General features: G+C 33.8%; 1 protein-coding gene across 13 annotated transcripts in view; it reads right to left on the reverse strand.

Moving 5' to 3' along the window:
* Positions 1-22,370, reverse strand: part of Gel (Gelsolin) — a 67,113-nt gene that overhangs the window by 20,634 nt on the left and 24,109 nt on the right. For 7 of the 13 annotated variants that reach the window (XR_010849875.1, XR_010849874.1, XM_067085592.1 and 4 more), the window contains exons 2-11: positions 19,110-19,184; positions 18,508-18,573; positions 18,169-18,281; positions 15,350-15,476; positions 13,717-13,894; positions 12,937-13,058; positions 10,503-10,604; positions 1,859-1,952; positions 952-1,113; positions 404-519 (exon numbers count right to left, since the gene is read on the reverse strand). Coding sequence is in view for 9 of the 13 variants with exons in the window: in XM_067085592.1 (XP_066941693.1) it covers positions 404-519; positions 952-1,113; positions 1,859-1,952; positions 10,503-10,604; positions 12,937-13,058; positions 13,717-13,894; positions 15,350-15,476; positions 18,169-18,281; positions 18,508-18,573; positions 19,110-19,184 (1,155 nt within the window). In the remaining 4 variants the exon portion in view is untranslated. Of the gene's footprint in view, positions 1-403; positions 520-951; positions 1,114-1,858; positions 1,953-4,745; positions 4,758-10,502; positions 10,605-12,936; positions 13,059-13,716; positions 13,895-15,349; positions 15,477-18,168; positions 18,282-18,507; positions 18,574-19,109; positions 19,185-22,370 lie in introns of all 13 variants that reach the window. The other 6 variants (XR_010849873.1, XR_010849872.1, XM_067085591.1 and 3 more) reach the window with 1 other exon arrangement.

Here is a 22,370-nt window from a genome sequence, read left to right on the forward strand (position 1 = left end):
CAACTGGCCCAAGAATACTTTTTACATATTTGAGTTTCAGAGTATATACTGTATTAGCAAATTTTTATAATAAACATATCGTGGGTACAAAACACCACATAAATGTATGGGGAAATTCCCCAAAATTAGGCTTAGATAAGAAAATCATACTAAAGCAAATGAACACATCCTCCAGAGACACATCAAATAAATCTAGCTTCACTAATGACACTGAAAAAACTGTTTTTCATCTAAAAAAAAATGTTTACAATTTCAAATACAGTACTCAGTTAATCTTTCAGGGGGTGATCTGGAGAATTTCATGAAAATATCTTGTGCTGAAAACCAAGTTTGGTCTAAAAACTGTTTGTATCTTGATCACAAATTGCAGACAAAAAACCATTTAATTTTCCAGAAAACTGACCTTTCCTGAGCCATCATCTGGCATGAAGCCAAATGCAGGACCAGCATTTTTCCGCAAAAGGCGCCTTTTCTCAGCATGTAATGAACTGACATCAAAATCTACATCAGCAGCAGACACTGAAATGGAGAATGGAAAACTTTAATTGTGCTAGGGCTGTAAGAACAAACAGTTGGAAATGGAGGAAATGTTACCCTCTTACTTGTCAAAAAGCACTATTGTGACCATCATATACTATAAGGTACCATAAACTGTACCAACAAAAAAATAATCTCCATACAGCTTATATTCATTCTCTTGAATGATGAGTCTTTTCATTCAAATCTGACATGCAGCAAAGAAGACTGAACAGCAATTCTAAGTAGTAAGTTAAAAATAGATTCTTTTCCTATATTTTCAACTTATTACAACAGTAAAATCTACTACTTGTGCTTGCAAACATTACTGGCAATACATCTTAAGAACTTACAAGGGATTGAACAAATTTTTAGCATTAACATTAAATAATATCCATGTGTGAAAATCTGTAAACTCAAGCCATTGTTACCAACCAGTGGAAATTTGTCGCTTGGTGAACACACGTCCAAGGCCAACTTGCTCTTCAGGTTCCTTCCAGGTCTTGAAGTAAGACTTGAAGACAGCTGGTTCTGCTCCTTCCACCACCCTCTGAACCCCCATCCACTTCGGATAACCCTTTTGTTCCACATATGAGGCTGCACAAAAAAATATGTTGACCACACATAAAAATTAAAATGTAAAAGAATGCTATGAACAGTATAAAATACAGTATTCCAGTATTATAAAATGCAGTTGTAGACACCTGTGTATAGCATGTTGAAATTTTGCCACTGTCTGTTAAAATGAAAACTATCTAAGAGCACAGTACTTTCACAGTTTTGTAAACATAAGGTATGCCAAAATCTCTAACGTATTCTACATGCATTCAAATAATTTACTTAATTACTGTACTACCCAATCAAATATATAATTTACCAAACAGCACTGTATTTAGATTTTACATCATAAATACTGTACTGTACTTTGTACTGGCATTTTATTATCTTACTACAAGAAAAAATATCATACTTTTCATATGTGCAAAAAAGTCTTCAAATATTCATTAGCCAGAAGACACTAAATGTAGGAAGCACAGATATCATACATTTTGAAAAACTTCAACATACTTTATCATCATCAGTATCATAAACTACAGTATGTCAATTTTTTTTTTTTACACTTCATGAGGTTAAATTTGAAATGAGTTATCCTGTCTCTGTTCTGACCTATACCTCATTCTTCCTGAAATCCTATCAGGTCTAGGTCTTCATTTATACTCTTTTCCCATGATTTCCTGGACCTTCCAACATTTTGTCCTACTTTTTAAACTGGATTTGTCCTACTTTTAAACTAAGTACCTGACAAATTTACAAGAAATGTTCTTGTTGAACCTTGACTTACATCCCATTTCCATGCTCTTGACTTTCTCATTTTTGCTGGATCCACGGCCAATCCAGACATACACGCTGTTTCCAGTGTCCAGGAGGAAGCAATCCTAAAGTGGAATATCTTGAGTGAGAAAAAATCATCATATCTACAAGTAAATTTATGCATTTGAACACTTAACTATTCAACAGTAATTTTAAATTCAGTATTATTCAATTCCTGACTTCACTATAGAACACTAAACTTTATTCTAAGTAATCCTTTTAACAATATCTTAATTAGATAATGAACAAAATAACTTAATATTAGTCTCTAATGCAACAAATATTTCACAATTGTCAAGACTTATAGCATTCCTGTGCCTAACCTTCACCATGATGCAAGTAATATTTAACATTTAAGAAAATTAAAATAACTGCAATACTTTAACAGTAAAACTTTCACAGCTCAATAATCTCATAATCAATCAAATGGGCCCATAAAGAATACATAACTCATGAATTAAACCAAAATGTTGTTGAATTCTTCTGGTTCAAAAATATTCAGTTTTAAAACTGCAATTGTTGGGCTTATTCATTTGATGAATCACAGAGATCAAGACCCAAGACTTTCCAAACCCCAAAACTAGTCCAGACACATGTACAACTAAAAGTGTGAGTAAAGATTTCAAGTTTTGAAAAACTATGGCTCTATGAGACACCAAATTTACATACGGGTACAAGGGTACCAATTCTCAAGCTGAAGTTAACTAGACCATGGCAGCCATTGGGTTAAAACAGAGCACAGAGTCTTAATCACAGTGGAGTACTTTGGCTTCTGTCACTTTCTTTGTATCAAAGAATAATCCAAAGATTTGTGAACTAAAATTAGATATTGCTTAAATGAAAAATCCCATTAATACAAATAAAACTGATTAAAGTTCTCTCATGCTCTCAGCAGAAGCCATACAACCATCTTTCAAGATTCTACAAGGTTATATGTTAGTAAAAAATAAAAGTTAACATATATACCCTTAACCCAGGAGACTTAACTTATGTTATTAAGGTTAATAATCAGGCTGATGAGGTTAATAGGCAAAGGTCATACCCTGTACTGCACTAACTGAAAGAAAGGACAACTAGCATATTCAAGTTAAAAGATTTAACTACTGTACTTGGATGTCTCTACTATACTCCCTGGGGAAACAATTACTGTCTTATTTTTGTTATGTCTACAAACCATTGCCTGAAACTTAATACTACAGGTTTCCTGAAGTCGTTACCATAGATTTTAAGCACCAAACTGAAGATTCCAGTTTACATATACATCCATGTATGTACTATTCTTATTACAAGGCAGTCACCCAACCTACAATGCTTCTCAAATATTCAAATTGGTTTCATATTTTTCTTTAAAATGCAAAAATCATTTCCCACCACTAATACCATACCCAGGACTGGGTTAGCATTTAAGCTCAGTTATAGTAAGAATGCAGATTAATAACTCTCAGCCAGATTGTGTAGTACAGTACAGTACTGTAATGCTAACACAAACTGCAGCATAATAGTATACTTTTTCTCATGCACATACAAAAATATCCATTTCACTTGTAAACTTAAAAGCAATGTGCAAAACTACTAACCAAAAGCAATACCTTTTCCTGAAATGCAAAGCACTACTAAGTTATCACTGAAGCTATTATCCCCCCCAAAAATTACAATAATAAACCAGGGCAACAAGAGTTTTTCAAAAGTGCAATGCCTTAAGCAGTGTCACAAAAGTGTGTGTACATAACCAGATGACCCTTTACTAGCTGTGCAGTTAATTAGAAATCTTCTGAATTTCTTCAATTTGTAAAGAAAGGAAACAGCAAGTATGTCTCTTTTTTTTTTTCAAATCAAGTTATGCTTTTTAAATATAAATTTAAAAAATTTAATACTTTACTGTACTTTTTCTAAGTGCATTACCAGCTTTGCAGCACCGTCAAATAATGAAATTTCTTAAAATATATATTGGTTTGTACTGCTTAGCAGAGGTGCTTTTAGTAATTACAAAAAGTGTGAGTAAATTATCTGTGCAGTGTATGCAGTAATGAACATGCTAACAATTCAAGAACACAGGATCTGTTAGAAATCAGATTACTGTGTAGAATTCTTTTTGCTGAAGCTACTGACATTTCAGATAAAAATTTTGACACTATATATGTCGGAAAAGTAGCAAGTAATTATAAGCATAATGCTGTACAAAATCTACCATTTCCCCCAAATGTGTGCTCTGGCATCAAGTGCATTTGTGACTGTAACCAAGGATGACTTTTACATCACTACTATATAGTATACATAAGAATCATAAAAATTATCTAAATCAGGTAGTCCCCAAGATTTAACCAATCTCCACATTTTTGCTAACTCTAGAACAACTAGCTACTTCAGTTTTCTATAAGCAAATGTACACTGAATATCACTTAAACTACAACTACTTATTACTCCCTCCATTGCAGGAGATGGAAAATACTAACCTGCATAATCAGTGCAGCTTCAACGATACCCAGCAATAGTTAGACTCAACCAAAATCACAAAAGAACTATCGAAAAAGTTTTCTAAAAGGGCTTTTTGGAAGACTTTACAAAGCTGAATATTATATTACATCCTATCTAAAAACAAGCCTTAGATTCTGCATTTCTATGTAATGACCCTCTCTATCTTTATACATCTCTGTTAGTGACATCACAAGTTACTACATCTGGTATCTAACCTTAAAAAGAAAACATACAATATTACCCCAAGGAATAGAATGAATGTCTGCATCCAGTAGATATAATGTAGTTCATGAAAGAAAGAATCTTTAAAACAAGAGCAACAGCTATGTTTTTACTGCGGAAGCAAAGTGCAACATACAATAATGTGTGATGATCATATTTACCTGCTCGTTCTCCTGTTTTGTGAAGAAAGGCATAAGCCAAGATAAATATAGGGGCCATTTAAAGGATTTTGCAAAACAAAAATCAAAATCATATCTTCCTTCAACCATGTTCATGTACCAATGAAGAGTGTACAATACACTAAATTTACCAAGAATAAGTTATATCTACAGTATGCTGCAGTAATTTTGAACTTTATACAGCCTTGTATTTTTCCTGTTATACGTAGTATTTTTGAGTTACTGTATTTTAATATCAATTAAATATTTTAACATTACAGTAATACTATTTGGCTTTAAACTGTATTTCAGTGATGGATAAATTTATTACAAACCTGGTTGAAGAAACACTACAACACAATTTCAATCAATGTAACTTGAACTTGGCATACAAGCATCATCATCAAAATATCAGCATCAATTATGTATGGCATTACTTGATTTCAGTGAATGCAAGACAAAACTGGCCTAATTCAAAACAGAAAAAAATACTAGATACGACAATAGTATATTCATCATCACTGTGATAGTTTTCATATCTGCTTTTGCCTGAGAGGGTTAGATGTGCAATGAGGCTTTTCCAATCTTTGTAAATTTTTTTAACTTCTGCCTAAACTTTCCTCATCTATCTTTTTTCCAAGATTCCTGCATCCTCATACAGGTCTAATAAAACCCCTTTAGGATCTGAACAAAAGCAAACAATGAGATACCTAAACCCCACTTCTAGACTCATAAGGCTCACAAGAAGTGCAAATTAATGCAAGGTAAAGTGTAAGAATCTATAAAACGATGCAGAAAAGGCAAAAGGAAAGAAGTGATTTGTATAAGAGAGAATGTGACGCAGCTTTGGCCAAAGGAAGAATTCTGTACAGAACTTTACCAACCATCATGTTATCTGCTAATCAAAATGTCTTAAGACCTAAAAGAGATGTTTATTAATTAATTAATTAATTACATATATATTATACTGTATATATATATATATTATATATACAGTATATATATATATATATATATATATATATATATATATATATATATATATATATATATATATATATATATATATATATATATATATATATATATATATATATATATATATATATATATATATATATATATTATATACTGTATATATTTCTGTCATACCAGAATACTTACTTCCAGGATCATTAAATTTTAAAAACGTGGTTTGACCCCAGTATATTCCTATCTACACAGAGGTAAGGTTTTTCTTCTCATTAATAAATCCCTACTTGGTATTACAACAGTAACAATAACTGTGTGACAATTACAATCACCTCATTATCTGGTTTAGCTAAAGGAAATTGGCTGCCCACGTTATGGACCTCTGTATTTAATAAGATTTAATGGTCTTCCTAAAACTACCTATTTCACATATAGCATCATACAACATTTCCCCTGATATTTCCAGATGATGCTTATTTAAGGCTTTGGCATTAATTTTTTCTATCTTTACAAAGACAAAAATGCCACATTTAATCCATCATATAATAGTTTAGAGAAACTTCAAAAGAATTTTGTATAATTTTGTAAACAATCAAGTAATGATACTGCCTGGGTTATGCTACATTTATACTGTATAAATGTGGCAATAACAAACCTTCAGATTCTAAATACTGTACACATCACAAAAAAGCATCGCAAAAAATTATAACTGTTGAATCAATTTCAGAGTATTAAATAACCACACTTTAAAAATAAGACTGTTCTTATGCTATCATTGTTCCTAGCACATACATCACTATATACAAGTAACTCAGCATTTCTTAGCCATTGTTTAGTTCCTTCCATTGGTCTGAAAAAGGCATATTTTGAAACAAAAAATGAGTCGAAAATTTTAAACAATCTAAAATTCACACACGAAAAGAAAGAATTCAAAACCAAAATTCCTAAATCCTGACTCTTGAAAACTTAAATCTCTTAAAAGATAATGAAAGTTTCCAATGAAGAAGCCAAATGAGCAGACAAACATTTAAGGAAAACATCTATGCTATTTATTGAAAATGCAACCAAAACATTCTCAAAATGCAGACAAATTATCATCACTATTTGGAAATAAAACACAATGCTGGTTGGTTGGATGATGGATTCAAAAGTAAAGTTGCCAAGATACCCAAGGAACTTTTAGTGTCAATTCAAAACTACCCTATATTCATATACTGTACAGCTTGTAGACTTAAAGCATAGCATATTCAGTAATACATATTCAACAAGTGTTCATTAGATCCTATGCATCACTTTGGAGACAACAGAATAAGTTAAAAACAGAGCGCAAGCTTTTTTTAAAGAAAATACTTTTACTTGTAGTACCCAGAGTTTCATCAAATTCTCAACTCTTTAAAATACCAGTTAAAAATAGAAAGTGTATGAAATTTAGCTAAAAATCTTAAGAGTTTTAATAAAGAAAGTAGTGCAAATACTTAAAACATACTGAAATATGCAAGTACTTGTGCATTATTAAAAACCCAAAAGAAAATTTTAAATTTAAACAATCCAAACAGCAGAAAGCAAATATTCCTTTCTATCATGTCAACTTCACATCAAACCCAATGCAATCTGCAAGTCTAATGTAGTCAACTGGACTAGAACACCAATTCCTGTGCATAATCCATCCAGTGCCAGTGGAACTATTAAAGCAACTTCTTGCCTTTGATTTACAACATGCATCCAATGGATTAGCCAAAACACTTAGAACAAGACACCATGAGGCATGCACGGTCAAAACTGGTCTTTAGCAGCTGGGTAGCAATTTATCTACAAATGATTAACAAATCCCAAAATCATTATCTTTAAAGGAGAAGCAAAAAAGTAAGATTACTCTTACCACTGATCCCAAACATTATCATAACTGTATAAGGGTTCCAATTTGCTCCTTAGGATACAATTACGGCATATCACCACTCTGTGCTTCAAAAATATATTATAAACTTGCTATTTATTATAGTTGTACAAAGCTCACTTTGCCTCCTGTGTGAAAGCTAATAACTTACGCTGTCTGCTCTGATTAAACAATCTACAATACTTATATCCGAACTTATTCATCAAAATACCAAAATGAAATTTTACCACTCAAAAGTTACATATTGAAGCTTTTTATTTTAATAAATGGCTGCTGCAAATACCCGCTACCTCAGTTATATCCATAAGCATTGGAAAATTCTCAGGTTTACCAACATTGAGCCATTAAGCTAGCCTTGTAGCAGCATAAGCTCCTGTTCTTTAGATTAAGCCTTAAGAGCTTAAGTTCGCTAACAAAAACAATGATAAATATCATCACTCTCTCATGGTCTCAGAATAGATGAAGACAATCCACAGTTATATGTATGTACTTTATTCTCTATGTTAAAGAAAGGTTTCATAACTTGATAAGTTGGCCTCTCAAGGTTTAATAAACACAAGAATTTTGGAGATTTGAGTAAAAATTTTGAGGGAAAGCAAAAAAAAAAAAAAAGAAGAAACAATTACAACACAGCCTTTCATCTTTTTATCCAACTGCAGAATCACTCTTATTCTGCTGGCAAGTCTCCAAGATTGCCATAGCAAAATGGAAGTTGGCATAAAGGTCATTTACCTTGCTAACTGCTCGGTATCCAAAACTGTTGATCTTGGCAGTTGTTTGATGGGTCTCAAACAACCACCATGATCAACAATTTTGGTTACCATGCAATTGGCAAGACAAAAATCCATATGCCAGACCCCATCATGCTACAAATATCTCAGAGTCTCCAATAGATTAACGAGTGATTTTGCAATTACATGTACAGAAAACAAGCTGTCTTGTCATTATTACTTCTTTTGTCATTCTCTCCCAACATGTTTTCTTAAATCTATCAATAATTCTTTTTATTTATCATGGTTGAAGAGGCCAACAGCTCAAGTTAGCAAAAGCTTTCTTTAACAGAGAGAATATTAAGTACAGTATATAATAGAATTGCAGATTTTCTTCACCCATCAATAGCAATAGTTGTACTGTGTATGTTGAACCATTCTGTGCAATATCAACACATAATTTGTGAATGTTCTCACCTTACTTGAGACTACATAATATGGTTCTTTTTAAACAAGCGCTAAAAACAAAGCACATTCAAGAATACTGTACTGCTCTTCACACTGCAGGTTTATGACATCAGCTTTATTATGTTTATGACATCAGCTTTATTATGTTTACAAACTTGTAAGTACTATCCAATTCTTAATTTTTCATTTGTTTCATCCAAACGCTTCCGAATATTTAGTGCTGACAACTTTCTAACATTCTTCAAATGCAGTGCTACAGTTTACAATGAAGTTGACAAGTGTTAATGTGTGTAATGGTAACAGTCTATTGCAAATGCAACATCAATCATTCTCAAACTTTAAATAGTGATTTGAAAGCTGAGCTACAATACCTTTCTGAACAGGACGGTAAACAGGTAATGGAGTCTGCCTTTGGACTTCTCCTGTTGTCACTACAGTGTTAGTAAAGATTCCTTTAAAATTTCTTTATCATTCAACAAAAAACACACCAACTACCTTTTACATGAACATAAAACAAAATCACTGCAATTCTCAACAATCCACTCAAATATGCTGGATAAAAATGCATACCAGAACAAATAAAAACCATAATATTTTAGATGTTAAATGAAAATAGGTATACTGTAATTCCAAATAATCTAAACATTGATACTTTAAAACAGCATTCAACAGAAAGGCAAAACCCAGACATCCTGCTGAAGCAAAATAAAATTTTTTAGGCATTTCAGCTGACTAAATTTTCCTTCAACAAGACCTTCCTTTTTTCCTCAGACTTGGACAAAAGATTCACTATCAACACTGAACCAAAATCAGCAACAGATGAAACAAATTGTCTCACCACAAAGAAGTGAACCCTTAAGCTCAAAGAATCCTGCAATATACAGTAGTTCAGCCAAAGCAGTCAAGAAAAAAACATTCAATCAACAAACCTATTTCTCAAAAATAATCTCACATCAAAGATTCTCCATTTGATCTACTGTTTGGGGATTACTTTTTTCACGCAAAATACACATCTGATTTTTGTTGAAAGTTACCTTTTCAATAGCAGATACCTTCAAAAACCTTTAGAACAGCTATTCCCAGACTCATATTAACAAAGATTTCTGGGTCAGGAGCTAATTGAGGAAGGAGGGCACCATCCTGACCTAAAAACTTTCATTAATAACCAATACAGTATTGCAATTCAGTTCCAACAAAATCTTTCAGTAACTGTATCCCACAGCCACATTCAGCTTATGGCAAATACTGTAATAGTCATTAGCTACCATTTACAAAGTTCCAGTCCAACAAAACTAAAATTTGTCACACTTTGCAACAAGTTAACCATTGTCTCATTATGCATCAAGATAATCCAATGCTAAGCAAATTCTGTAAAATCAAAAGGAATATTAAGAAAAAAATAAAAAATTATTATCAGTCTGAAAAATATAGCTGAAAAAATAAAACTTTCCAATATATACATATTTACCAATCAAGTCTTGCAGGGTGGAAAACGTAAGTGGGAGATTAAGGATCACCTTCAAAACCCTGAAGTTAAGGATCACCCTAAAATCCTTAAAGGGTCTGAAACTAAACTGAATGCTTGTAAAAATAAGGCACACATAATTAATCAAAACTATAACAAAAGGGGGAATTTCGATCATCATAATCTCATGCAATAATCTTATCGTTTCTTCCAGTTCTTCATCCCAGTTATTACAAACTACCAATACTTACGCCTGAATCCAGCATAGACTGCAACAGCGGCTTCTCACCAATCATTTTTGTTTGCATTGCGCCAGAGCTGTCTTCAAAGATATGGTGCAAGGTCACTACTTTCTGTGGGTGGTAGGGTGAAAGTAATTAGTATGATGCACAAGTATGACAAATGCATTTGCAGAGTGAATCAAAATTTTCTCATGCAGGTGTAACTAAGTATAAGTATGTTTTACAGCTACAAAGGAATTTCCTTGTAAACAATGCATAAATGCAACAATTATAAACTAGAATCCTACAGTCTCTCATTGAACCACACTGATTAAGTCCAGATCTTCATCCCTAACTTTTCAGCAGGGTTTTTCCAGATCTTTCTCCTGGACTTTTCTTACTACAGTATGACCATATATCTATCTCTTCTGAACATATATTTAACTGTTCTTAACACCTGCTCTTCTTCCCTTCCCATGACATACTCAAAATATTTAAATCTGAGATGTGTGTATTTTTCAGCCTATGGAAACAAAACCTCTCTACAAAACACACTAACCATGACTCAAAATTTGAAATCACTTCTTTTAAAAAATATCATACCATTTCTATATCAATATCCACATCTGCTAAATACAGCAGCAAATGCCTTATACTGTACAGTACATTATTTTATCACAAACTTTGCTATTTACTAATGGGCTACCCATCTGCCAAATCCAACACTTCACCCATGATAGTTGCTGAAATTCCTCTTGCCTTCTTAATACCAGCTTGAGAATCCCTTGTACTGCCAAGTAAGATAAATTATCCACCTCCTCCAAATACGCCTTTCCATCACAGCATAGACATTTCCTGTCTGGCTCGACCAGTATCTTGTACATTTTAGGCAATGAAAATTTCTTAATTCTTTTTGTACTTTTTGAACTTGACCATCTTCTGTGACACTGTTACACTTAATGTGGAGCTACTGCATTAATTTAACGTATGTGCCATATCATCCACATGGTTTTCTTTCCTGAATGGACCTTCCACTTCATTTCCTTACTAGTCACATCATAATCTTGGATTTATTTCAACTAGTACTCAATTTTTTGTCCTCCTTCTTACTAATCCATCTTAAACACTTTGTAATAGATTCCTCTGATTCTTCCATGTCATATGCACATTGCAGGGTCCAGTGACTTTCCTTTCAGTATTCTTTAGATGCTTTCATTAGTTTAGCATATTTACTAGCCACTACCTTTACTCTACATTAGTGTTATAATTATAGTACTCTACAATACTATCACTTACAAATGAGTCTCTTGGGTTCATTCTGGTAATGTTCACATTACCCATCTAACTGGGCATGAAATTAACTACACAGGTGGTTTTATAACAAAATAATTTCAAAAGAAGCAGAAAGTAATGACTTTTCTCACTGTACACTGATGTAATAATATTTTTATACTCTTTCTTTATCATGCTTTCATATACAGTATGCTGGTCATGACTTCAATGAATGCTTACACATCTCCATTTTCCATCTTTCCAGATATCTCATTTTCATATGATCCTGCTTTTATGTCAAAATCCCTTAGCTAGCCTATAAATTACTCTCAAATTAAGTTGATTTCCAATGTGCTAACTCATTTTTATTGTCGATTTTCAGCTCTTAAAACGTCCATTATCTACTTCTTTACTTCTTGGATGCTTTCCCCCTTTTACATCTTTCATATCTTTCCAACCCTCATCCACTTGGGCGTTTCAGCCTTTTTCTTCCTTCCATCTGCTTTGTTAAGGTTCTGGTTCCTTTCCCTCTAGAGCTTTCTCTCTGCACATACTCAAATGTTCACATTACAAAATACAACAAATACAGCTACTGTATCAACACCAAACTAGCTTAGTATTTTCCATTTTGTTCAAAAGCCTATTTATTATATACAGCAATGTCAATGTTAGGGCAAAAACTACAGTAACAATTTTTACAGCAAGATTTACAGCATACTTCAGTAGTTATGAATCAGTGATTCATATTATATATAATCACTTAAATTGTCTAGTGAATAGTAATCAGTTACCTATACAGCAAGTAAATTATTCCATTCAGCAATCACTACTTCACTAGTTGCCTAAATCGCCCAAAGCCTATTAACTTACTCTACAATGATTATTATAAAAAATCTTTCAAAACTTAATTACCAAATACATGTACTATATGGTAATACAAAGACTTTCAAATTAATTACCAAACACTTATAAACGATGTTTTAAATTGCAAGATGAAGTAATATTAATATATACAGTATTATAAACTTCATATGTCATATATACAGTACAGTATTATAAACTTCATATGTCAGAGTAACAACTTGATACTTATGACAATTAATCAACTGTCTGGTTTAATTCAAGAGCTTTATACTGACGATACCTCTGATCCAAAAGAAATTTGAAAAATGAATTTCTTTGCAGTACTTACAGATTCATGTCGTTCAAATTCAGAGTCGTCCATCGCTGTGTCTTCTTCGGCAATGTCATCAGGAGACCCACCACCAAGGCTCTCAAAGAACTCTCCTACTTCATTACCTGTGGCTGTCTCATCTATAAAGAATATCAGAAGTTTCAGTTTCAATGACCATCAGAATTTACAGTCAACGAAAACAGATATTTAGTAAGCATACATAGCATTCTAAAAAATTAAATAAAAAATGAAAAGGACCTTAATATAATTACTGTATATCATTCCCTATCTTTCAGAAATCTTCACTTTTACCCTTACAGCTTCATCATGACTTTTAGGAGCTTCACAACTAGCAGATACTCTGATACATTTTTCTTTAATAAAGCATGGGTTATCACTCCCAGCTAACACTTCAGGAAATCTTCCTAGTAAATAATTAAGACTGTAAAGTAGTGCCAAAATTCCCTCCAAGAAAAATCGTGCAATTTACCTTCATTTTTACCTTTGGTTCATCATTCAACTTAAAACTCTGGTACAAATCCAGTAAAGTGCAATCAAAGTTTTCTTCAGTAATATAAAAAGTTCATAATTGCCCTTCTAAACTATTTCTCTAAGTGCAATGAATCTGGGAAATTTTAGCTGGATCTGACCAACATTGTTAAGATTCTCCAAATAGGCATTATTATAAAACTTTTTCCTACCTTTTCAACATGGTTGCTTATTCCCCTAATGGATTATTAACTTCTAACCATTAAAAAGCATCCTCTCATAGTCTCCAACTTTGTCACAACTACTCACCAATGATGATGACCTTCGACTTGCCAGCATGATCGTCATCACGGATGGCATTGGCAGCGTGAATAGCCTTCAGTCTCTCCATTCTTCTGCTGCTTGGTCCCGCGTAAACGTAGACCTTGTCCCTGCAGTCAAGGATGAAGCAGTCACCCTTGTTCATGGCACCAACACTGGCCTCCACCTGGACACAAGTTTGATGAGCGCATTAATCACCAGGTAAGAACAAGAGCAGCAAAATTCAAGAAGACCACATATAGCATACTCATAACCTAAAAATACAGCACTTATGAACAGTAAAGAATAACAGCATACAGTAATGCAAAACATTAAGATGAAACCAATATGTATATTTTGATAACTGCAGTATTTAAATAAAATACTGTACTGTGTATAATAAGAAAGACCTCAATCCCTGTTATTTCATTTCAAATGGAGAAAGATCTACAAAGGCTACAGCATCACTGAGAATGCATCAAAAAATTCTAACTGGCTATTTCTGGGGAGCAAAACTGGTCTCTTAATATGTAGCTGTCCCACCTCTTTATTCCAACTTTCATCTATAATTTTGGAATAAATCCTTTAGGTGATCTTTAAGAATGTCTGTTGTCTTGTTAAATTTATCAAAATAATGCAGTACTGTAATAATAATCTCTAAATGCTAAACTAAATACTCAGTTAAAGGATGTTGCAATAATTACTATATGTATACACTGATGAAATCTTCCCTAACTCCAATCAAAAGCTCATGTAAGTAACAAGAGATGAGACAATTAGGCACACAGTATATTGAAATTCTCCCTGTATTGTACAACTTCACATAGCAACTCACGCACAGGCAAAAATTAATTTCTATATATGCTATGTTAAACAGTAGCAAGGTTTACGAAAACAAAGTATGTACAGTATATGGTAAAGTTCATAAGTGTATATGCAAGGAACAATTTTTAATCTACATACTGTACACAATATATCCTTGTATTGAAAATTGTTTTTGTTTACATCTACAGTATACTGTATTATTATTTTACATTATTACTCTGCCCCCTAAACACTAAGCATCTTCTTTTCCCTTGACTCATGGAATGCCACGCAATCATAAGAAATAAATATTGGCCATTTAATGCACTGCAACTATTCACGATAACTACAACAGGGATTAAAACTGCCTTTTTCAATCTTTCACCGATTGCACAAACTAATGCAGTCATAAGTTACAAGGCTAAGGTTACTTGTTAAATATTATCATTACTGATAAAAAATTAAGATAAATCTAAAAACTACATTCGAGGCAAATCAGATTCTAATGTTTGTTGCTCCACAGTGTACCAAAACATACCTTCATCAGACACACAACTACTAGATCTGTCAACGTTAACAGGATTTACCCACCATACAAGGAAATGAACTCAACAGAAAAAGTTATCACAAGGCTTAGGACCTATCAAATCAGTGTGACAATTTGCTAACACCAATGCAGTATATCTTCCTGTCATCCAACCAAATAGCTAACTTTTGAAACATCCATTACAAACTGAAATATGGCACAAAGGAGACGCAAGTTTATTACAGTTGATACTCACAAAAAGAAGACTTACGCTCCGAAGATAAACCTGGACAAAAAAGCTAATGTACTCACCTGCCTGACACGAACATTTCTGCGACCCTTGACATGGAAGAGACGGGCAGGGTAAGCTTCATCTGGATCAACATGATGGAACCCTGAAGCCACACCTCCTTTCAGATATCTGATACCATTTTTAAACCTAAGAAGAAAAATTTCCCATAAGCAGTGATGACATGACTTGAAAAAACTGCAGTGAGTTAGCCTGTCTGTCCCTCACTTCATAATTTCTTGTCTATTACCCTTAATTCTTCCTCTCACTACTATCCCTTAGCTAAGGGGTCATTTACCTTGATGCATCCTGTCACAAGCACCTTCCTCTGCTAAACCCTTCTCCAAATCCTCCATTACTTTTATCACACCATCTAATCCTCTAACAGCTTCTATTCAAGCCCTCTTCACTCACTCCATCCTCTCTCATCCTTACCACATGCCCAAAGCAACTCAATCTAAACTCTCCTATCATCAGTAATCTTTACCACACTCGTGCACTTATGCTTTTTTCTAGCCTTTCACACAATGAGATCCTCAAAATCCACCTCATGATTCCCATCTCTGTTCACTCCTTCCTTCTCATGCAAATATATTATTACAGGTCTAATTATAGTATAAAAGATCTAAGTTTATTTGAAATTCTTTTATTATAAACTAACCCTACCACCCTCCTCTACTTCCCCAAGCTGCTTTATCCTGATCACAACTTCAGCGTCACATCTTCCCTCCTGGCTTAAAGCAGATCCTGTTTTAAATCTAGGTCTCTTCTATCTTGTATAATAAACCTATCTCCCTCATTGGACACCATATACTCACTTTCACTTGCATTTACCTTCAACCCACTCCATGCAAAAGATTCCTGCCACTCTCGTACTCCTCTTTGCAATTTTCTTCTGTCTGCTGTAATCATCAGACCTACATATTGCAGTTCCCATAGACTTATACGACACCAGGTCTGTGTCATAAAAGGCCACTAAAGGGACAGCTGTTGCCTTGCAGATAGAATTGTTTGGTCAAAGGCTCGGCCCACCGCCGATAACATGATTGATAATTGCAGGGTCATGCGGTCAAAACACCTTATCCGATCTTTGAACCATGCATTATCCTTAATTCCCATTTCCAAACCTACTCTTATAATTGGCGGAGTCAAGCTTCTCTTAAGTAATCAGTTTTTAAGGTGAATAAGAAGTAAGCATAAAAGTTATGTAAACTCAACAGTCTTTTCAATCAAATTACAAGTGAAGAGCATGGACTATGAAAATCAAATTACATTTTTCTGCTTCATGTTCAAAATGCCAGTCTAGAAATTTAACTAGGGTGTAATCAACGCCGCTATGACTAAATCGTGACGATAAGCATATATTAACTCATCCTTTCTTTATTACAAGTTACTTTTAAACCCAGTTAATAAGGCATCTGTATGCATATTCATCCAATTACTGTATTAGAATTACTATGTACTGTATACACTATTGTACAGAACATTTCAGCAGGCTAATCGTATTTTTGGGAAATCCTTAACATACTAATACCGGACTAAGTCTATTTACTGTACAGAAACATCTTGGTTTATTATGATTAAGTCTATAATCTCATCATTCATAAATTACAGAGGGGAAAAAATGGGAAAAGTATTCTCCTTATGGGTAATAAGCAGCGTTAAATCTACACAAGTCCAGCTGACATTCAAGACGAGGGTAATTTTGACTGATTGCCCACTCTGATAGGTGGGCTGACTTGGCCAAGATGTCACATCACTGTTGCCAATTTGATTTGAAGTTATCCACGTTGTATTGATGATGTCCTTTAAAATAACACAGGGGTAAGAGTTATGATTTATCATATAGATTTTTGATTGGCACAAAAAATTAACTAAACATTATACTGGTCATGATGTACGTTCATTCTTGTACAAAAAGCTAGTCTAATTTAGGGGAGTCGTAAAGAGGCTATTTGTTGAAAAGAAGGGAAAAATTAGTTAGAATTCATCTCTTTAGAGACCTACTGTAGGTCTGAGGGCACGTTATATAATCACATCCTGATGTAAAGCTAATAAATATGGCCTGTGTTTACCAATTGCCGTCAATTCCAGTATCATACTCTGCTTCCACAAAATGTTATTCGAACTATGAATTATAGCTGATCTAGCTACTGATTAAAAATGTAAATATTCTTTTACAAATGCCCTAGAAAGTTCTGGCAGACTTTTCAGTGAATTTTGTTCACCAGAAGATTTTTTTGTTTCAAATCACATAGAAACCAAACTTTACAATCTTAATAAGATTAATAAGCATACAAACAACATATATAAAAAATCGGCAGAACAAATAATGTGAATTAACAAAATTTAATGAAACATTTTGAAAACTAAAACTACCGTTTGTTGAAATTACAGAACTGAAGTACGGAGCATGTTAATCTTCAAAATCTCAATAACTGAGCATTTACTTTTACTATTACATTCGAATAATTATGTTTAAGACCCAAATAATTAGAACAATGTCGATATCTACATATATTCGTTCCATCTAAAAAAAAAAAATATTTCCTTCGTACTATATGAGTGCCACTGGTTTCATGACGTCACTCCTCATGTGTGAAGGAAAACCAACCATTCAACAGAAATCAGTAGACTGTCAACTTTATCGAGATGAAGTTTCACTGGTGGCGTCCCAGGGAAACACAGCAAGCTTTAATTAAATTACGTGAAGAAAGGGTTGTGGGTAAAAGCTGAATAAAAACAACTACTAAGTTGAATTCAAAACATTCTAGGGGTGCAAGCAAAAACAAACTTCCTTTGCCTGCAAGGAACCAGGCCTTGCCAGTGAAATGGAACCAACCTTGAGAGGAACAGTGAGGATTCGTGATTTTCCACCTCTCTGTGCTGGACAGGAACACCGCCCAGTTGCTCATCAAGTTCCACGGTCTTGATCGCAGCAGCTCCTGCCTCGTCCTGCAGTATTTTTATTTATTTTTATTTCATGAATTTCGTCATTCTAAAATAGCCTTTGTACGTGTATTCATAAGGTTTTTGGAAAATATTCTGCAAAACTAAGAAACGTTCTAACTGTAAATGGAACAGATTACAAATTATTTTCATTTCACAAAACCTATTCAAGAAATACTTTTTCTCTCACTTTAAAATTCTATTCATTGTCGTGAAAAAAAGTGTCTCCCACCTGTGAGGACTCTGATCCCAGCCAGAAGTGGAGGTCGTATGACTTGTTACCTCCATCATCTTTGGTCTGAAAGGAAAATGAAAGCTTAAATTCCAAAAAAATCAGCAAAATAAGTTTTTTTAAAATCTTGTAACTGCAGCCATACACAAAGCTTATTAAAGCAGTGTCCAGTATCAATTTAGAACTCGTCTGTTTTTCCAACAGTAATGGTTTTTTTCTGTCTTAAACAATGGTTTATAAAAAGTATAAAAGTCTGGATCATTTTAAAAAATAAATCTCTATTCCACTTAAGGCTGTTGCCGCATTCGGGTTAATTTTGAAAGGAATTTACTGCATCGGCAACTCGAAAAAAAACAATATAAACATGCCAAAACTTTTTCTTTCTCCAGGTGGTAAAAAGCAACTATGAAATTATAGAATGCAACCCCTCCTTAAATATGCTCCATGATTAAGTAAACGTCTGTGACCACTTATACGAATAACTTTATAAATTCATTAAAGGACATCATGAAAGCAATTGGCCAAAGTCTTTGTTTAACAGCTTCAAGCGATGAATTCTTAAGTGATGGTAATTTTCCTCGAGTACCTCTCGAGTGACTTACAAAGAGGACGATGTATGAATCGCCTTGGTAGAACTGGCCATACTTCTCCTTTGGGTAGGGAACCACTTCGAAGTTCTGCAAGAAAGAGAAACAGGGAAACACTATTTTTTAAATCTGGTAATAAATAGGTCTACATCGTTTAACACTATCTAATTTCTGAACAGTACCTGTAGAATTTACCAAATATAAAAACAAGTGAGATGAAGGAGAAGAGGAAGTATAAACATTTTTGAAAATTAAATAAAAAGAGACTTTAAGCATACATATTTATGAGAAATATAATTTTACTAGATATCATCATGATGAGAGACATTTTATGCATATAAAAAAAGTGAGAGAGAGAGAGAGAGAGAGAGAATTTTTGCAAATACATGAGAGAGAGTTTAAGCAAATATAAAATGAAAGCGAAAGAGCAAGGGGAGAGAGAGAGAGATTACTGGTTAATTGTGGGTTATCTGGCGTCACAACTACCAGGGTCACCGACGCCGAAGAGGGGAGAGAGAGAATTTTTAAATGTGGGAACGAAGAGCTGTTATTCGTTACTCCGCTGTCCCCCCCACCCCCACCCCACCAACAGGCCCTCTGTCATTATGAACAAGTTCCTCTCCATCGACCTATCCCCCCAACGACCCCCACCCTCTCCCTCTCTCTCAACAGTCAGCTTGGTAGAGCGTTTTCTGTCTTTTATCTGAGGTTATATTTCCTGTAGCTTTCGAATTCTGATAGAGATAGTTATTATGAGCGTGTTCAGGATTACTAAACATTTGTATTATCTTTTGTACTACGACTTGAAGTTTTCTTCTTTTGAACCTAGAATCAAGTTAAAAACTAACTGAAAATACTTCAAGACGGGATTCACACCAAATCTGAGTCTAATCCCATCGTCAAAAGAAGCTGTTCTCCATTTCTTATTCAGGACAAAAAGGTTTTGCTCCATTGTGTCACTTTTCATTTACGGACAAGTTGTTTCGAATGAAGTAAAAATTGTCAAAATTATTATGTCCCCGTAACCAGTTATAGTGAGAGCTGACGTAAGTTCATCCATTTTTTTTTTAAATCATGCTCCGATTTTAAGTAGCAGCCCTGACGGAGCAAGGAGCAAAGTTATGCAAGATTCTGAAGGAAAGGAAATCGGTTCGTAGCTATCTCATATCAAGTCACAATCCCGTATCCTGCAAGCATTGGTTTCTCTCTCTCTCTCTCTCTCTCTCTCTCTCTCTCTCTCTCCTGTCACAAAACACTCACTGCTGTTTACAAATGTAAGTCATGAGATGGAAATAAAACACCACATTGCAGGTATTATGCTGCTGCTAGTACTAGCTCGCGCTACAATAATGCAATGCTCACGATGATTTACGATAATAAACACACCAGGGAAATTTATCGCAATGCGATGACACTTGGGAGGACTGAAAATGGACGTATTAATTAGTACCGCGTAATTTGCGAACACACACAACCAGTTTTTACCGGCTAAGGGTCAGTATTAAGGATAACACGAGAGATTCCTAACTGATACTGTACTTGCACATCATTAAATCAGAAAACTTTACTTACTATTATTAATTAACGTTTAATGGAAATTTTCAGGTACTTTATATAATTCTAAACACCAAACTGTACTCGCTGACAACATTAAGAATTTCAGAAAAATTTCTGATACCTTAAAAAATCGATCCACAACGCAGATAAAAGCAAAGTTGAAAAGCAAGGGAGTATTAACATTCCATAAGTGCATAAAAATACGAAGGGGGCGTTATTTTAACTATGCGAAACATTTACAAGTCATGAATAGTGACAGACTGTGGGGAATCACAAAATATATGAATCTGCCAAGTCAGTCAATAATTTCTGGTTTCGTCCTGTTATTTACATAGATATGGCACCTTGTGTGCATAAAGAAACTGTGGACATACTTCAGAATAAAAATTCAATGGAACTGATTATTTTATATAAAAGTGCATTGCACAGTATATATATATATATATATATATATATATATATATATATATATATATATATATATATATTTATATTACTAAAAGGATCTCATTCAAACTGGATGGTATCTAATGGAGAATTTATTCAGAAAAAGTTATAAGCTTTCTTGGACAAACAGTCCACATTATCAAGTATCTTTTTTCTGAATAAATACTTCATTAGATACCATCCGGTTTGAATGAGGCCCTTTTTAGTAATTCTACTAATGCACAGAACAACTGTGTACGTGATAAAGTTAATATATATATACATATATATATACACACACACACACACACACATATATATATATATATATATATATATATATATATATATATATATATATATATATATATATATATATATAGCCTACTGTACATACCTGTATACGCATTATAGCTACTTAAACTATCGAGGTGAATTTTCATTTCATGAGTAATTAAGATCGTAAAAATATCTATAAGTTTACGTACAAATATATATATATATATATATATATATATATATATATATATATATATATATATATATATATATATATATATATATATAGAGAGAGAGAGAGAGAGAGAGAGAGAGAGAGAGAGAGAGAGAGAGAGAGAGAGAGAGAGAGAGAGAGAGATGTACACACAGATATACAAACGATCATCGGTATGACTCATTTCCGGTAACACCAACAGAACCACTTCATGGTTGGGGAAAGAGAAGGAACTCGCTCGCACAATAATGAGGAACGAGGAGGGTTGAGGGGGAGGAAGGACTGGAGGGGAGGAGGGGAATGTTGTGAGAGGCGATACAACGGGTGAGACACGAATTTGATGAGGGCAAAAAAATACGACTGGGAGTAATAATACTGTCAAAACATAGGGAGCAAGACTTATCAATATCATTTGGATTCAAAATCCACCAATACCTTCTTCCAACTCCTGGTCTACAGAGTAAGCTTGAACAGACTGCTTTAAACCGTCTTCCCCAAGGCTACGTGCCATGAGCTTATAGGCCTATAGTCGAGGTCTCTGTGGTCGTGGGAAGTACTTAGGCCTAGGGCCTAAAACTTTCCAATATGAATTTTACATACAATAACATTTCTTCCTAATACTCGCAACCTCAACACACACCAACTTAATGCGAACTCACGTCTGTTGGAAAGTCATTGCATGGCATTTAAAATTTGAGCAGGTGTCACAGTCGACTAAATTCAAGCTTCATTAACACAGAGGGAGAGAGATACTATCAACAAGCTTAACGGTTTCATAAGTAAAAATATGACAATATGCA

The sequence above is a fragment of the Macrobrachium rosenbergii genome, chromosome 42 (assembly GCF_040412425.1).
Source record: "Macrobrachium rosenbergii isolate ZJJX-2024 chromosome 42, ASM4041242v1, whole genome shotgun sequence".
NCBI classification, from domain to species: domain Eukaryota; kingdom Metazoa; phylum Arthropoda; class Malacostraca; order Decapoda; family Palaemonidae; genus Macrobrachium; species Macrobrachium rosenbergii.